The 18,843-nt window shown below is 37.5% G+C and overlaps 1 protein-coding gene across 2 annotated transcripts in view; it reads left to right on the plus strand.

Annotated features, from left to right (window-relative positions):
* Window positions 1-18,843, plus strand: part of VCAN (versican) — a 113,266-nt gene that overhangs the window by 8,817 nt on the left and 85,606 nt on the right. For both annotated transcript variants that reach the window (XM_025866736.2, XM_025866737.2), the window contains exons 2-5: window positions 2,526-2,601; window positions 7,516-7,890; window positions 11,289-11,463; window positions 11,549-11,676. In XM_025866736.2, the coding sequence (XP_025722521.1) occupies window positions 2,532-2,601; window positions 7,516-7,890; window positions 11,289-11,463; window positions 11,549-11,676 (748 nt within the window). In that variant the 5' untranslated portion in view covers window positions 2,526-2,531. The remainder of the gene's footprint in view (window positions 1-2,525; window positions 2,602-7,515; window positions 7,891-11,288; window positions 11,464-11,548; window positions 11,677-18,843) is intronic.

An 18,843-nucleotide genomic window follows, 5' to 3' on the forward strand; every position in this document is an offset into this window, starting at 1 on the left:
GGTCAGCAAGAATATGGACCTAGAGTTGTTTGATCTGATTTGTCAAAAGAGATCTGAGACTTACTGTGAAAACTCTAGTTTTTGAATGTTGAGAATTTGTTAAAATATATTTATGTAGATATATTTAAGACATGACTGATCTCTCCCTTGTATTTTTAATGCAGGGGCTTCCTTCGCTAGCCTTGTCTTGGGGCAATCTTAAGGCAAGTGATGAATATACTTGTTATATAGATGAAAAACCATTTTCCCCCTCCCTTAAAAAAAAAGATACTTTTGTAAGGTTGAAGCATGGCACAAAAAGTTAGACTTTGAGTGTTGGTCTTAGAGAGGAAATTAGGATGCAGAAGACCCATTCCTGGGTCACGGTCACACTTTCTCTGATTTTGTTATGAGATCTAACACCGATGTCCACATATTGACAAACATCAAATATTATCATGACATGATGAATAGTCAGCTGGACTGGTTTAAATGTATTTCACGTTTAATTAGCCTACTTTCCCATAATCATAAGAGACTGTTGGCCCTTGGCTTCAAAGTATGTTTCAGAATAGGAAATGGAGACAATAGTCCTGCATTTGGTCTATAAACCTTCCTCAAGGTCTGCTCTGAAGCTGGCCCTGTGGAAATATTATGGGAATATTATGGGAATTAGTAAATTGAATGTGATACTAGCTATGTTCCACAGAGAAGATAAAACATGTTTACAAGAAATGACTCAAAGCACATAGAAAAAAGTTTTAGAGCAATTTATTATAAGCATAAACTTATCCACTGCTTCTCTAGTGGCAACCAAGGTTATAATTTTCAAATCCAACAGCTTCAAATACTTTTCTTTTTACTATTAGTGATATGAAAGCAGGAAGAGAGTATCTGTAGAAAACCTGAATTAGTAATTTTAGTAAGAAATATTGAGTACTGAATACACTGTGTATCCCTGAGCTATATTTCATATGCATTATTTTATCAATCCTCACATTCACTCCAATAGTTAAGTACTACTTTTCACAATTAAAAAGCTACTGAAAATGAGAGAGTTAGTAATTTACCCCCAAATTGCAGAGTATTAGTAAAGGATTCAGAATTTGAATTCAGGTGGAGACCAGGCTTTTAACATTATGCTTATAAAATAAAAGTTTCCTGAAAAAATGAAAAAAATTGAGGACAATTTTTTCTCTAGTGAAGATAGGAAATTATTGTTTATAAGTATATTTATAAAAAGGTTTCTTAGTTAGATTCAGTTAATACTCATGGAATGCATTTTCTTTAATAGCTTTTTTATGATACAACCTGAAATTTCACTTTCTACTCTTAAGATGAATGTCCCTCTCCCAGGAGCATCCCTTCTGCCCTGCTGAGATCCCCTCACATCTCATTAGTTAAGACTGCCTCCTATATTCCTTCCAAAACCAGTCATTGGTGAAAGGAATGGGAGCAGTGTGACTGACTTAGGATAATCAAGATCATTCCCTCGGGCTGGGTTTGACTCAGGCTCCTCTAAGGTGTGTGAAGGAGGGTAGACAGGAGAATGGAATGGGAATTTTGTTAGAAAGGAGAAAGAAGAATGGCTGCTGGGTAGCCAACCAAGAAGGACCGTTACAGAACAGTTCTAAATGTAGCTGAGAAAGGAACAACCAAATAATCTGCAGTTCTTCTGAGATTGGCTCTTTGCGTTCCAGATGGTCCCCAACACTGGTACTTATCTGCCTCATAATTACAGCTTCATAGAAATTCGAGCTGGAAGGGACCATTCTGAGACCCAGACTGTTAAATGTCTTCCCCAAAGTCGCACAATAAATTAATGGCAAAGCCAGGGCAGGGTTTCTTGACTCTCAGAACAGAGTTTTTCTTTCTTTTTTCACCCTTCAGACTTAGGAACTGTTGAAACTGCTTTAAAACTCATGGCAAGCACTGGTCTTTTTGTAATTAACAACTCGTTGTAACACATTTGTTTTGTTTGTTCAGATTCCTAGAAACTAAATTGAGTCTGTGCTTTAAAAAGCCTGCTGAAGTCCTTATTCCCTGTTTTGATACCATGTGCGGGAACCACCACCATGTTCCTTCCTACCTCACATTTGATATGAATCCCTCTCTTTCAACATCTCTGCCTATTGCTTCCCCATCTTCTTCTGTTCCATCTGTGACCAGCTTCCTGTTTCTAAATAGACATTATGGTCACCCCTCCCTCTTTGTGCCAGTTCCTAGCCACTAGTTACTCGGGCTGTGGTCTCAGTTGTTCTTTCTACAGCCTACCCGGTTGTGGTTGTCCCTCACATCCATATTGTTGTATGTTCCCAAAGCAGGTTCTGGGATTATTTTGGTAACAACTGCATTGGGTGAGAGTCAAACTAATAATTAAAGTGTTGGGATGACTTTTCCTATTACAGGTTCTATCTTGTTTTTACAATCTAAGAGGAGCTGCTCCTTGTACTCTTATTACATACACTGCACAAATAGCATGTGATTTATGGCCCACCACAAACCTGAATGCTTATGATTTTCTTTGTGTTTTTCTTCATTTCTAGAACAAGATGTTGATAAATATAAAGAGCATCTTATGGATGTGCTCTACCTTAATAGCAACCCATGCACTACATAAAGGTGAGTATGGTAACAATTTCTTTGGTGCTTAGTGAAAGAAAAATGTAAGTACTAGGGCATAGAATGGCAATATGGGGCCACTAGAATAAAGAATTAATTTTGATCTATTTAGTGATTTATAGTGCCGAACACTTTCAGCTAAAATATTATTTCTTATTTAATAAATGGTTTTAAATCAATCAAAATGAAATGATGAACAGAATGCTAAAGAAGCGAATGGATTTTCAGTAAATTCCCAGATTACTTTCAGACTGCAAAAAGGCTCATATATGGCATTGGACATATTTTTAAAAATCTGTCTTCTTCAATATACTCAAAGACTTTCCTATAAAGAAAAGAAAGCCTATCAAACCCTCAGGAGGCTAGAATTCGAGAAGTGTCAAAAAGACAAAGAGCAGGCTGACAGCCAAATTTCTACCCACATCTATATTTCTCTTTTCACCCCTCCTCTCCTCTCCCCCCCCCCCTCCCCCCCCCCCCCCTCCCCCCCCCCCTCTCCCTCTCCCTCTCTCTCTCTCCCTCAAAGTAACTGGGTAAGTACACATGCACTGTTTTTCTCAGTTTTAAATTATATATTCACCTAATGAAGGTTCTATAAATCCAAATTCCTGGACCATAGTCCATGAGGGAAGATACTGCCCTGAGTTTCAGTGATCTGCTCCTCTCCAGACTCAGCTTCCACTTTTTTCTCACACTTACTCTATGCTTCAGACTCTCTGAACTAATTTGCAGTTCCACACATAGACTTTCATATTCCCAGACAGCCCAGGCGCTGTCTTCTTCAGTGTCTTCAGGAAGTAAAGGGGAAGGTCACAGACAGGGAAGGATAATAGCATTCAGTGACAAGGGAGAACACAGAAAGGAAATATGGAAAATGGAGTTGGTTTATATGGGTAGTAACAGAAGAGGAATAATAGAGAAAAGAGGGGGAGAACCTTGAGGGCACTTAAAACAGAGTTTAGACTTTCTGCTTAAAACAAAGAAAGAACTCACACAAACAATGGGGAAAAAGCCCAAAACACTTATGATATAGCCCCTTGACGGTTTTTTAAAATAATAATAATTATAGCTAGCAATATTGAATGATTTCTACATGTCAGGCCTTCTTCTGAGTATTTTACATAGTAAATGTATTGAATCTTAACTTTCCAGTGAGACAGATGCTTCTATTCTCCCCATTTGGCAGATGAGGAAACTGTATTATCAAAAGCTTTGGAGGCATAGCTAATGTAGAAGATTATATAGCCATTTAGTTATGGAGCCTGGAGTTGAACCTGGGCAGTCAGCTCCATAGTCCATGCTCTTAACCACTGTATTATACTTTAGGCCAAGAATCAAGTTCTTTGTACATATGTGATCATGATTAAGAGATGTAATTAGTTGGGGGCTGATTTCAGAAGAATTTAATTTTTTCATATGAGGGGCAAGAGTTGAAAACATAAGATCCACATAAAACAGAGTTGCCAAGTTCATAGTAGGATACACTGCAGTAACTTGCTATGAGTCAACACAAGTATTTTCATCTTAAGCTTTTCTCTGCTTACTCCTAGGCACTCAAAAGATCAATAACTAGTATTAATGAATACCTTGTCTCCTGGTTATTGGCTTTATTTTAATGCATGAAGAGGTCTGTGCTGTAACAATACTTATTATATTGATTATCTAGTGTTGACTTGGTTGTTTGGATATTCCTCTAATATCAGTAAATGAGTCATGCACAGTTATGAGTAAATGAATGAACAAGAGAGTGATATTTATCACCTGAGAGAGTAATAAATTCCCATATTCTCAATCTGACATTTATTTGGCCAAGGTGTGTATGTGTGTGTGTGTGTGTGTGTGTGTGTGTGTGTGTGTGTATGTGTTTGGTCAAATTGTGTAGTTGGAATTTACGTCATTCTTCTCCACGGAATTTACTGACAAAGAATGAAGGGTAAATGATCATTCATTATTCAGAGATTTCTCCCTCAGTATACTCATTTGGACCACAAACCGTCTGATGGGAACAGTGAACTTTTTATTAACATTCATTTTTATTACTTGCATTGTTCACAATTTCAGACAAGTTCTTGCAGGTAGCATTTTTTAAAAACATGCGTGGTCTATAAACATAATCTTCTGAACTACTAAATTTCTTCCTTATAATATTTAGATTCAGTGAACTTAGTTCTTGTGACCCAGTGCATTAAGACTCAAGATTTTATACACAAAAGACTTCACCACACAGCTTCTTGTTAATCCTGTTGTTAAGACTGGATTCTATATGCATATGTATTTATATCCAACTGAAGCTTTTAAATTTTCTTGTTATCTATAAACATCTAGAACAATAAATAACCCTTGGGAAATTTGCCTTTTGACATCATTTTGTTCCAATATATTTTTTCATAACAGCACAGTTATTGAGCAATGCTCTGAGTTTCAAAAACCACCCAACTGGATAGATTTGACTGACTCTCATATCTGCCTCTACACATCTAAAATTGTGAAAAGAATTATAATTTAGTAATAAATATTACAGAGTTGAACATCATTTATCTTAAATTCATTTTTTAGGGAAATGATAAAGAATCTCATAATTTATATCATAATTGAGGTTGATGGTAAAGCTGTTTATTCTCCATTAAAAGAGCAATACTTTATTTGTGGTGAAGTTAATCATCTAAATAATTCTTCAGGAAGGAAGATGGGATTTCCTAGAATATATGATAAATGTAAATTAGGAGATTTTTAGATCATAGAATTCTCACCCCTTCTCTTCTCAGAACCCCTATTCTTGGCAAAAAAAAAATCTTTGTGTCATCATCATCTCCCTAATAGGGCCCAAATTAAAGGATTATGAATCAGGTAGGGAGTCCCCTGTGGACTTTATAGATTTATTTAAAAGATCATGAAATTACTAAGAGTTGCCAATGCAGACAGCAATTAAAGAAATAGGATGGGTCTAGACTCTGCAAAGGAACTAAAACTAATTTAGGGACAATGGAAAAACCCAATAAATACCAAAGCTGAAATATCCCTTGATTAGTTGTGAGGAGACTTTTCCTTCTCACCACCCAGGTCTGTAACCAGCCAGCTGGGAGCTTGAATGTCACTGCCTCTCAGTGGAGCATCCGTAGAAAGTGATTGGACTAGTTTCACTCTGAGGGTTCGCTTTAAGTGAGATAATTTGTCAGCCAAGGATTTAATAGAATGGAATTGTCCCCTTGATACTATATTCCAAGATGATAATGATCTTAGTAAAATCTTAAAGACTAACTTAGTGCAGTTAGTAGTATATTTTATTTTTATTTAATTTTGTTAAGTGCCTTAAATCCTGTTTTGGGACAAGTTATATATAGATTAGTAAGATAACAAAGAAATGCATGACAACAATGACCATTATAAATTAGAAATATGTGAGTGATTTCTATCAAATACTGTAAATATAATACTGTATTGGTTATTTTAGATTTATTTGTATCATATAAAATGTTTTATAGGCCAGTCATCTTGAAGTTGAATTTCAGTCTTTAATAGTAGAGAGTATTTTTTTCTTTTCTTTTCTTTCTTTTTTTTTTTTAAGATTTTATTTATTTATTTGACAGAGAGAGACACAGTGAGAGAAGGAACACAAGCAGGGGGAGTGGGAGAGGGAGAAGCAGGCTTCCTGCCGAGCAGGGAGCCCGATGTGGGGCTCCATCCCAGGGCCCTGGGATCGTGACCTGAGCTGAAGGCAGATGCTTAACGACTGAGTCACCCATGCGCCCCGAGAGTATTTTTTTCTTAAAGTCCATAGTATCTCCTTATCTTCCTGCAGTTTTCAAAATGACTTATCCCCAACTGAATCCTTAGTGCTGTGTTGACAGCCGTATCATTTCTGATGCATGTTTATATTGAGATGTATGTTACCAATACCTTGACTACTAACACACACTAGGTGTTAGACACACGTCATTTTGTTAATTAAGAAATATTATTTCACTCCATCTGGAGGCTACTGTTAACTTGTTCATCATATTTTCATGAAGTAGGACTGCTTGTGTATTGACATAATTTCTATTGTTATTGCCAACACATTGCCTAGCCAATTTGTAGGAACTGGAAGATGGCGGGGAAGAAAGAAAGGGGTATGAATCCCTGTAAGAGTAAAAGAACAGTTTTTTGAGGTTTTTTTTTTTTTTTTTTTTTGTATGTGATAGTGTTAAATTGCAGTCAAGGTATTCTTTCTTATTAAAAGTTTAAGGGCTTAAACAGAAAGACATTATGCAGATTAATACTTTAGGTGGGTTAGATGAACAGACCAAAATTTCCCCCCAGGATACAATTGAGAGGTAATGTTTCACTGCAAAGTGATTGCAGCTGGATTTGTCATTATGATGAAAGCCTTTGGTTCGAACACTGAACAAAATGAGGGTCCTTCAAGTGTTAAACTTCCTCTCACTCCAGTCTACTGAAGTACATTTTTTAAAATTTTCACTTCCTCTTTGCATTTTATTTTCATTTCCTCTAAGGTAATATGGCAGTTATCTTAAATGTTTTTCCTCTTCTGACCTGTAGATATAAATTTGCCTTTCAACTGCTCTTCCTAACATCAGTCCAGTCTTTGAAACTTGCATTACTGTTTCTAGTCTCTGCCTTCCTATACATGCCTTATTCTATCACCTATTTTGTTCCTGTTGAACCCTAAGTTACAAATACTTCAAAATAAATGCCATATTTTTAGTACATAAAAATGAGCATTATGAATTCCTATCTTTGTTGCAAAACATTATTAAAATTGTATACTATTTTTTATATATAAAATCATTCTAATTATCTCACATATTGAAGATGTAACCAAACCAAGGCAACGGTTTCTTATCCCTTCACTTATTTAATAGACTCAGTTGAGTTTTCTAGGACTGTTAATTTGGTATTTTCTCTTTCTTCTAGTCCAAGTGGAAGAAAGCCCACCTGTTAAGGGCTCCCTCTCTGGAAAAGTCAACCTACCTTGTCATTTTTCAACCCTGCCTACCTTACCACCCAGTTACACCTCCAGCGAATTTCTCAGAATCAAATGGTCTAAGATTGAACTGGACAAGAATGGAAAAGATCTGAAGGAGACTACGGTTCTTGTAGCCCAAAATGGGAATATCAAGATTGGTCAAGGCTATCAAGGAAGAGTGTCCGTGCCCACACATTCCGAGGTCGTGGGTGATGCCTCACTCACCATGGTCAAACTGCGTGCCAGTGACGCGGGTCTCTACCGCTGCGACGTCATGTATGGGATTGAAGACACACAAGACACAGTGTCGTTGGCGGTGGATGGTAAGGCTTTCTGAGTCTGGAAGACAGTAGTGTAACATGATACCTGGTTCAGAAGTGTTGTGAAACAGTACCCAAAGTAACTGTAGTTCAGGGTTTGGGCAAATGCAAGAAATATCAGTCATTTCAACAGTTCATGCCTTTCACCAAAAATGAGCTGTTATTTCTTCAAGGGTCAAGGAAGGTGACTTTTTGCACAGCAACTTCCCTGACTCAGTACAGTCAAGAGCAAGTGCAGTATCGCGGAAATGATGAATACCTCAAGACATGATAAATAGTTCAAGAATTATTACTTCATTATTGAGACCTATCAATGATACTTTTTAGGACCATAAAGACTGATCTACAGTTTAATTTTTACAATATGTGTGTATGCACATATACACACACACACATACTTACATGCTACCTTTTCTCCTTTTCTCTCGCTGTCCTACCATGATTATTAAAACCTTTGAGTTTGTTTTTAAGAAATATAAATTCCATCTTACATTGAAGAAATGAAGCACTTAATAAGTATCATGATACCTTTCACAGTGCCTTAGAAAGACCAGACTTAATAAACATTTGAACTGCATCAAAATAAAACTCAGTGAATTTTTTAATACGCTAACTGTTATACATTAAGTCTTGCAATGAGGCATTTTCATTTTAGCCCCTTTTCTGTGGTGGTTTATATGTCATTTGAATTTAAGTTAGGAGACAAAGCAAAGAAAAATTGCTTTAATTGGGTACACACATAATACCATAGCTCTTGGAAACAGAATATTTTGGCAAGTTATTAAGCAAAATTCTAATACCCAAACATGATGGAACAGATTTTTCTTCCATCCCTCCATTTCCCTATAAAATATTTACCTTTCAGAAATATATACAAAGGGTTTTATTAAAACTTTCTTGTGTAGCCAAAAGGAAGTACTTTGAATTTCAGATGCAATGAATTAATTTTCTGTACATCCTTTTATATTCAGATTCTGTTTCTTTCTCCTACCAATCTATTTTTATATTGTCCAGGCATCCACTAAATATCCTGGGCTCTTCATTCTTTTAACCTTTTTATTATTTATTTTAGTTAGCCTAGGACTGTTTTGCTCTAGTGATATTTTTCTATTTCTCTTTGTGTGTGTGTTTGTATGTTTGTGTGTATTATATTTATATCTTGTATAAACATATAGATTATTAATAAATTATAAATATATATAGTAGTGGTAGATACACACTATGTATAAATTTATATATATGTTTTTAAAATCCCAAAAGGAGTTTAACAATTTCTTACTATTTTCATCATTAAAGAATTAGCAATGGATTTGCCCCTTGCCCCTCTTAAACAATGAAAATCCTCCACTTAATCTCCTTAGCCCCATGAGGTCTTCAAATTATCCCAACAATTGCAGATACTTATACCGACTGATATGCCCTGCCCTGCTCTTAGAGGCCCCTTTGTGCCCCCTTACTGCCAGTCTTCAGTGCACATGGAAGATTTTTAATTACCAGGAGGACTATTTGAAGCTTTGATCAACATAAGACTAATTTAAAACCGTTTGAATTCTTGCTTAAGCCTTAGAGATCATTATAATAAACTATCTCATACTTACCAGATAGCACAATACATACTTCCTGGCAATTTTATTGTAGTTCTATAGAGGTACAAATTTTCTGAAAGGCACCTGATGAATTTTTCGTTGCAATATCAGAAATGGGAAAACGAATGTTAATTGTCAGTACCTCTACTCGGTGACTGTGCAGGTCTTTTTTAGTTGACACTTATCAGAGGTGCTTATCTATGACATGGCTAGTTTGTCGCCCTGTAGTTATTTTATTGCCACATACCTGTCTCGGGAGAAGGAGACAATCTAAGGATGGGCATGTGGAAGACAGTCTCTTAAGTCAGGCTGTGGGATATAGACTGTTGTCAACCCCAGGGAATTACTAGGAATAAAAAGAGAGTGGAAGGTATCTTGGAAACCAAAGTTCATTCTGCATAACAAAAAAAAGTGGTCTTAGGCAATATGACCTTTTCAGGAAAAAAAAAGATTTATTTATTTATTTATTTATTTATTTATTTATTTGCGTGAGACTGAGAGTGTGAGTGGGGTGAGGGACCGTGGGAGAAGGAGAGAATCCCAGGCAGACTTGCACTGAGCGTGGAACCTGGCACCAGACTCAATCTCACAACCCTGAGATCATGACCTGAGCTGAAATCAAGAGTCAGACACTCAACTGACTGAGCCACCCAGGCACCCTGGCAATGCAACTCTTAATAAATTCTCATCCATAAAACCCAGTTGCCCCAATTTCTATTTTCCAGTGACTTCCCAGGTACTTACGGTGACTCACTTTGCAGTCTTGTAGAAATGAGTCACCATATTTACTCCAGTTAAAAATAAAGATGCTCCTGTTGAAGTGCGGGGAGAGGACCAAAGCTCCACCCCCCTCACCCCCCAGCTGCTCTTCTGTCAGCCCTTTGACAATTCCTTGAGCCCTGGAGCACCACTCAAGAACCACTAGATTATGCAACTCCTAACATACAGCAAAGTGGAATTTGAAGCAAGTACTGAAATGCCTAGCCTCAACTCGGAGGAGTCTTAGGAACTTTACTTCAGGCCTTCTTTGGGATAAAAATTGTACATTTTATCTGTCTTAGTGGAAACCCTCAGTTATGCTAGTCAGATGGTGAATACGATAAACATTGGGTAGTGTTTCGTAGCCTATCCAACATTTTTAAAGCCTTTACATAATTTGACTTTGATATCCATTAACGTAAGCAATATCCGTTATACTTTATGGTGGGGGAGATTAACTCAATATATGGCTAAGGAACAAATTAGGAACTGGAACAAGCTCTCACTCATACACAGTCCATTGTCTTTGCCATCTTAGTACATTATTTCTGGAAGTAAATATCTCAAATGTTTTATGTTTGGAGGAAGTGGTGTTAGTGAATGTTCCACGGGCTTCTGTTGAGTTGGCCCAGGGTAAAATCATGAAGTAGGGCAAATTGATCCTGTGACCCCCTTAACTCTTTGTATCTCCTGCAGCACCAACTCCCTTTAGTTGTCCAGTCTCCCCATGATAGTGTGAAGACTACCTGTAATTAGAACAATTCTCCACCGCTTGGGATTTAGTGGCTTAAATCTTTTTCTTAGATTGTTTTCATGAGAATAGAAAATTCCTGGCTAGGAAACTTCCTAATGGAGCAGAATAGGACACCTGAGTGAATGGCATTTCTGGGGCTCCTCACATAATTTTGTGTGGTGCTACACCAAGTGAAAATAAAGGATCACCATAGTGTCATTAACATGTGAGCAATGAATTTGATGTATTGCTCCAGTAAAACACTTTGCAAAGTATGGGGGGTGTTTGAACCTGCCTGTGATTGCTTGTTGCTCTCTTGGCAGGGGTTGTGTTTCACTACAGAGCGGCGACCAGCAGGTATACTCTGAATTTTGAGGCGGCACAGAAGGCTTGTTTGGATATTGGAGCAGTCGTAGCAACCCCAGAGCAGCTCTATGCCGCCTATGAAGATGGATTTGAGCAGTGTGACGCAGGCTGGCTGTCTGATCAGACCGTACGGTGAGAGGTTTGGGGGCCTCAGGCTGTAATTCATTCATCTGAGAGGAAGAATCAAGTGCTACTTACTAGTCCTTTATTTCCCCAGGTACCCCATCCGGGCTCCCCGAGTAGGCTGTTATGGAGATATGATGGGGAAGGAAGGAGTCAGGACCTATGGATTCCGTTCGCCTCATGAAACTTATGACGTGTACTGCTACGTGGACCACCTGGATGGTACGATGTTTACACTTCTAATGCTTCCTTCGAACTCAGGAAATTGAAGACAGACTGGGAGCACGTAGGACTAGAGCAAGTTTTCATACTTGTTTGGATTCCAAGCAGCAGCATTTAGTTTAAATGACCGTATGATTGTGGTGAAATAAGCTTAAATTAAAGTGGAAAGAGAAGGAGGAGTGTGCAAATGGTTAGGCAGGTTAGAAATGTCTTCAGTTAATGGCAGGTTTTCTTTCAGGCATGCTGCTGTTGGACTGTTTCCAATACACTTTTAGAGCCTTAAGAATAGAAACCTGTACGGGTGGTACCTATTCTTGTGAGAACGTCAGGTAAAGTCCTGTGATGACAAACCACTGTGAATGCAAGTGCTGATAAACACCCCAAAGCCCAACTAAATAGCTGAAACTAGCCCAGGAGGTATTGTCAGGTTTTACTTCTTTTCCTGTTAACTTTGCTGCACTAATATTCAGGGCAATTGCTCATTCATTAAAGAAACCACCAACCGTATGCTGGGTGCTCTGCTAGTTGTTAGGGATATGAAGCCAGGGAGGATAGAGGCCTTGCTTTTAAGATGCTTAGAGCCTGATTGATTTTGGCACAATCAACTCTCACTTGGTTTGAGTTAGAGGTTCTTAAAGACAAGTATGAGTTCAGTAGTGGCATCCAAGGGGCATAGTACAGTTTTATTATAGACACATGGAACAGAAGTTTCTGTGACTTTTGAAATGGAGTCTCCTTTGTATTAACAAGCAGCTTAAAGTCTAAATATATAAGGGGGAGTTTTGAATTGAGTTACACTTTTAATTTTGGCTGGGTGCATATAGAAAGGATAATCTCAATTTTCTTATGCGTAAAATAAAGAGGTTGGACTAGATAATTTCCACGGTCCCTTCCAACATTAAAATTCTGTGATTCTGTGAATTGAATAAACCACCTCAGAGGCTGAAAGCTACAAACTAAGCAGCTTATATTTTCCTAATGCCCTGACCAAATTTGAATAAGAAGCCCGGCTTACCAGAAGGCTGCTTAAGTGGGGTTCGCTAGCATCTTAACATTCTTATTATAACTGACCTTTAAACTGGTAAATGTATTTTCTAAAGTAGAACTTCAGATACTAACCCTTTCCATTTTTGCATAGGGACGAAGGGAAAACATACAAAATCCAACCTATGATATATATGTGATATATATATATATTGAATTTTGAATATAAAATATATGTATATATACACAGAATTTGAATGTTTTTGTTTGGGCATATAAAAGTTGAAAGAGAAAGGCAGAAGAATCAGTATAACTACTAATTCAAACACTGACTGAAATTTCTGTGAGCAGAGTAACAGGGTTTTTCATTGTTTTATAGAAGGAATTTAACAGTTCTGAAGGATATTCAGTATGGTTACAGTGACAGTGTTCTGGAAATTTTTTCTTCCATGTTTGTTGTCCCTTGGAATAATTTGCAAATCTCTGGACACTGATCTTTTCTCTCTTGACCTGAAATTGGACTGGTGTGGTGGGGGAGGTTAGAGAGGCCTTTCCGACTGGCGATGAGTGAGGAAGATCAGAAGATCACTCTTGTAAAGTCTCTCTCCTTCCTTTACTGAAGTGTACGCCTCTCTTTGAAGTAGAGGTCATTGGCTGAACTTTGAATTGATAAAAACTCTTGTGGAAAGTTGACTATATAAAGTTACATCTGATGTTTCAATTGCCACATCGATGACAGATTATTTGAAAGTAAGCCAAAATTCCTCATAAGAGAGATTTTTTTACTATATTATGGCTATCATAATTGCCACCTATATTTTATTGTATTTTTGACAGCCAAGTGTGTGTGTGAGCGTCAGTAAAAAAGTAGAGATGTTGATGCAGTCAGAATGCATGTGATGGAAAAAATATCCAGTTATGAACTAAGGTGCAATAACTTTAGATCAGAAGCCAAATTATTCCAGGTGGCCTAATGAAAAAGTCAATTAAGTATAAAATGAAGCATAGTTTAAAAAGGTAATTAATTTTGTTTTAATTTAGTCATTTAAAATGAAAGGTATTTAGTTGACAGAATGTCAACCCTCTTTTTTTTCTTCATTCTTGTTTTATAATGTCATATTCATTTTGATGTATGTATTTCTTTATAAAATTCAAATAATTATACTCTGTTAAATCCAGCTAGTTTAGGGGAGAAAAAAAACTAATCTGGTTCTTATTCTAAGATGGTGATTATAGCACAGTTATACATACTAATATAATATTCAATTCTATTTTTAAAAATAACCTAGTAAATGTAAAATAGCAATTATATTAGCTATATCCACAAGCCAGAATTCCAGTATTAGCCTGTATTTTTGGAAATGGTCTAGACACTGTGGTGGCTTATTAGCCATGATTCGGTAACAGAGCACTATTACCAAGAAATTAAGGGAATTAAGATTCTAAAGTAGGAAATCTAGAAATTAAGATAATCACAAAATAATCCTTATTAGAAAGTTTAATCTGTGCTTCCTGGTGAGGTAGCTTTGGAAAACATTGAGAGGTTTCCTTAGTAGGAAGTTTAATTTGGGTTTCCTGGAAACATAGGTTTGGAGAACTTTGAGAGCATTTAGAATAGAGTTGAGTTGATCATACAGTTCGGAAAATTGAGTAAAGGACTGGCGTTATTTAGGAGTGGTAAAGACAATGCTGAGAGAGAAGTCTGGGGCGGTAGTTAAGGTCCCTATAATTAGGAACAGGAAGGACCTCAACTGAATCCCAGCTCTGTCACTTACTAGTTGTGAGATCCTAAACAAGGCTTTACCTCTGTTTCAGTTTCTTCTTCTCTGACATAGAGACAATTAGAATACTTACTTTTTAATCAGGGTATGAAGATGAAGCGAGTTAATGTGTAAAGCTTTTATCACAGTGCGTGTCTCAAAGTAAGTGTTCAATAAATAATAGCTTATGGATATATGAAAGGTTCTTTATTTCCACTGAATTCATAAAAAGAATAAATGACTTAAAATTGCAACTCTGTGAATTAGGTTCAATATAAGGAAAAATTTTCTGATAATACTGCAAAATGTAGAAATAATCCTGACAGACTGTAAAATTTCTTCTCTGGAATGATCTTAAAACTAGAATTTTTCTGAGATGTTCTGAGTGCAATGTTCTGTCAAAGTCTGAGTCCTGGTACTTTGAAGTGTATAGAAAAGAATTGGAAATGGCTCATTTTATGAAGAAGGATGACTTTCATGTCAAGGCATTTTAAATAAGGTAAATTGCTTGAATATTACTAAGAATTAAAATTAATACAGTGGCAAAACTAGAATTCCTGTGTTATCCCTCCTAAATAGTTTAAAATAAGTTTATTCTCTGATTAGAATATTCTATTCTTGACTAACAGTGTTCAGGAATCAATCTGGTATCTGATTCCTCAGAGGAGGTCATGCTAGTGGGAGATTTAAATAATTCTGAGAGTGCTTTGTGAATTAATGCATTCTGTGCTGAAAACTGGCCGCTTGATAGGAAGTATGTGTGTCATAGCAAAACAAAATAAAACAAAACAAAAACAAACGAACAAAAAACTATCCTAAATAAGAAAGATAAGAGAATGTTGGAAAGAATAGTGGTAGGTGAGGTCAGTCTGCTTTCATTTTCACGGGTGACCTGCTTAGTTTCCTTGCAAGTGAGTCAATACTTCCAGTCTCATCCCTAGACCTGATGAATGATCGATCTAGGAGCCTCTTGTCCCTCAGCTATAGGCAACCTTGGGGACTTACATCTCATCCTTCTGTGGCCTATATTTTCTATATAACCCTACCCTTTGGCTATTACTTCTCCTGGAATAACTACTACCCTACTATTCTGATTTCCTGGCTTTCACATAAGGTTCTCAGGACTTGGATGTGTCTGTACTATGGGCTGTCTCCTTCATCTCATATCCTCTTCTTAAGTCCTAGTGGATTTTTCTCACCTTTACATCTCTAAACCTTGAATATATGACTAACCACCCCCAAATATTGCTTTGTCTCTGTCTCTCCCATAAGACTGTGGCTTCTGGGAGGGAAGGAACCATGTATATCTCCACTGTGTCCATGCTCCATAGATGGAGTCACATAAATGTGTGAATTACTGAATTCACCTCCAAACTAAAAGTGCCCACTCTACTCACCTTGCTTTGCACTTACCCCTTGGATAACTTCACCCCTCTCCAGGCTTAATCGCTCTTCTACTTGCTTCCCAAATTTTCATTGCTCCAATTTCCTTATTAGTTTGTATAATGTCATACTTGTTCTTGTAGGTAAACTGTACATCAAATGCCTTGTAGGATGAATGGGGCATGAAAGTACACCAAAATAACAAATAAGTGAAAATGGAAATGTTAATTTCTAGTTTTGCATGTTTAGCCCTGAATTCTCTTCTGATTTCCATACCCATGTTTCTAGTTTGTGAAGCATTTCTGTCTCATCTCTGGTTTTGATTCTCACCGATAATCCCTATGCCTTTAACAGACCTTCAAGGGGCCTGTTTTACAACCATCAAAGAGCTTGAACACTGTGTCCACGTTCTTCTCCTACTCAAAATTCCGTGGTGAATTTTCTGTTGTCTTCCTCCTCAATCATAACTCTGCATGATCTTTGAAGTCCCCCAAACCTGGCTAGAGGGTAACCAATTCAACCTTGTTTCCCTCTTTCCAACATGACATGTGCACCAGCCCTCCACAGACCCTGTGTTTGCTCCCACCTGCAGTTCTGCTTTGGTCATCTCAGAGAACATACAGCCCTCAGCTTTCCAACACTCTGTTCTTCCCTGTGCCTGAAAACTTACTGCTTCCGAGAGCCCATCTTTGGCTCTTCCAGATCACGTGATTTCCTTAGTCTGAACTCCCTCTTCTCATAGAGTTAGTTCCACAGGTTTGGTGTTTAATTGTCCTTTCGTTGCTTTATAGTCACCGAATACAAAATTTGATGTTAGTTTTGTTTTGCAAAACTTCTGTAACTGCCTGTAGAGATAAGGCCATAAACATCTTCTCAACCTCTCTCAATCTCAATGAAGGACCTATTCCATTAATACAAACATAATAGTTATTCAAGAAATACTTGGTGGGAATTGCATTATTTTTTTCAGACTTTGTCTCTTTTGGAATACAATTACCACTACCCTTCCATTTCTATAATATTTGAAAAAAAATGCTTCACTTTCTTCACCAAATTTACTAAGAACCTATTTTTTTCATCTTTATTTGATCACCATGATACTAATTTTTCTCTTTGAATTGCTCCTCTCACTCTTCTCCATGGTGTCTCTTAGAAAGAATTCCTTCCCAGAGATACTTTTTTCTCTTTTCCAGCTTCTCACAGTAATTGCCCTTTCTTGCCACCCTAGCCAATCATCCTCTCTGGGATTAGTTCCTTTGTCCCTATTCACACTTTAGCAGTTAATTTTTATACTGCTTCCTCATGTCAAAATCCAAGATAGTTCTATCACCTTCATAACTGTGTAATACTTCTATGCCATCCTTGTGTCTGGCCTAGAACCAAAAAATAGCCTTTCCTTTTTGTTATCCTATGATCTCCTTTAGATATGCAAAGCTAAAAATTTAGGTGAAGGCCCGAATGTCATTAAACAGATCTTAAGCAGGGCTTAAAGGTTCAGGCTTTTTTGGAGGCTTTGATTGGACAGAAATCTGATATCAGATCAGGAAATTGTGTGATTTCCTGCAATAGATTGTCAGATTGACTTTTAATTTTCTTTCTTTTTTTTATTTTATTATGTTATGTTAATCACCATACATTACATCATTAGTTTTTAATGTAGTGCTCCATGATTCATTGTTTGCGTATAACACCCAGTGCTCCACACAGAACGTGCCCTCTTTAATACCCATCACAAGGCTAACCCATCCTCCCACCCCCTCCCCTCTAGAACCCTCAGTTTGTTTCTCAGAGTCCATAGTCTCTCATGGATTGTCTCCCCCTCCGAACTCCCCCCCTTCATTTTTCCCTTCCTACTATCTTCTTTTTTTTAACATATAATGTATTACTGGTTTCAGAGGTACAGGTCTGTGATTCAACAGTCTTACACAATTCACAGTGCTCACCATAGCACATACCCTCCCCAATGTCTATAACCCGGCCACCCATCCCTCCCACCCCACCCCCACTCCAGCAACTCTCAGTTTGTTTCCTGAGATTAAGAATTCCTCCTATCAGTGAGATCATATGATACATGTCTTTCTCTGATTGACTTATCTCGCTCAGTATGATACCCTCCAGTTCCATCCACGTCGTTGCAAATGGCAAGATTTCATTCCTTTTGATGGCTGCATAATATTCCATTGAGTGTGTGTGTGTGTGTGTGTGTGTGTGTGTGTGTGTGTGTACACACACACACACATATATACCACGTCTTCTTTATCCATTCATCTGTCAATGGACATCTTGGCTCTTTCCATAGTTTGGCTATTGTGGACATTGCTGCTATAAACATCGGGGTGCACTAACCCTTTGGATCACTATATTTGTATCTTTGGGGTACATGCCCAGTAGTGCAATTGCTGGGTCGTAGGGTAGCTCTATTTTCAATTTTTGAGGAACCTCCATAGTGTTTTCCAGAGTGGCTGCACCAGCTTGCATTCCCACCAACAGTGTAGGAGGGTTCCCCTTTCTCCGCATCCTCGCCAACATCTGTCGTTTCCTGACTTGTTAATTTTAGCCATTCTGACTGGTGTGAGGTGGTATCTCACTGAAGTTTTGATTTGGATTTCCCTGATACTGAGTGATGTTGAGCACTTTTTCATGTGTCTGTTGGCCATTTGGGTGTCTTATTTGGAAAAAATGTCTGTTCATGTCTTCTGCCCATTTCCTCATTGGATCATTTGTACTTTGGGTGTTGAGTTTGATAAGTTCTTTAAAGATTTTGGATAATAGCCCTTTATCTGATAAGTCATTTGCAAATATCTTCTCCCATTCTTTCGGTTGTCTTTTGGTTTTGTTGACTGTTTCCTTTGCTGTGCAAAAGCGTTTTATCTTGATGAAGTCCCATTAGTTCATTTTTGCCCTTGCTTCTCTTGCCTTTGGCGATGTTTCTAGGAAGAAGCTCCTGTGGCTGAGGTCGAAGAGGTTGCTGCCTGTGTTCTCCTTTAGGATTTTGTTGGACTCCTGTCTCACATTTAGGTCTTTCAACCATTTGGAGTCT

The sequence above is a fragment of the Callorhinus ursinus genome, unplaced genomic scaffold, assembly GCF_003265705.2.
Source record: "Callorhinus ursinus isolate GAN/ISIS: 27379988/994484 unplaced genomic scaffold, GSC_fseal_2.0 scaffold3, whole genome shotgun sequence".
Classification (NCBI taxonomy): domain Eukaryota; kingdom Metazoa; phylum Chordata; class Mammalia; order Carnivora; family Otariidae; genus Callorhinus; species Callorhinus ursinus.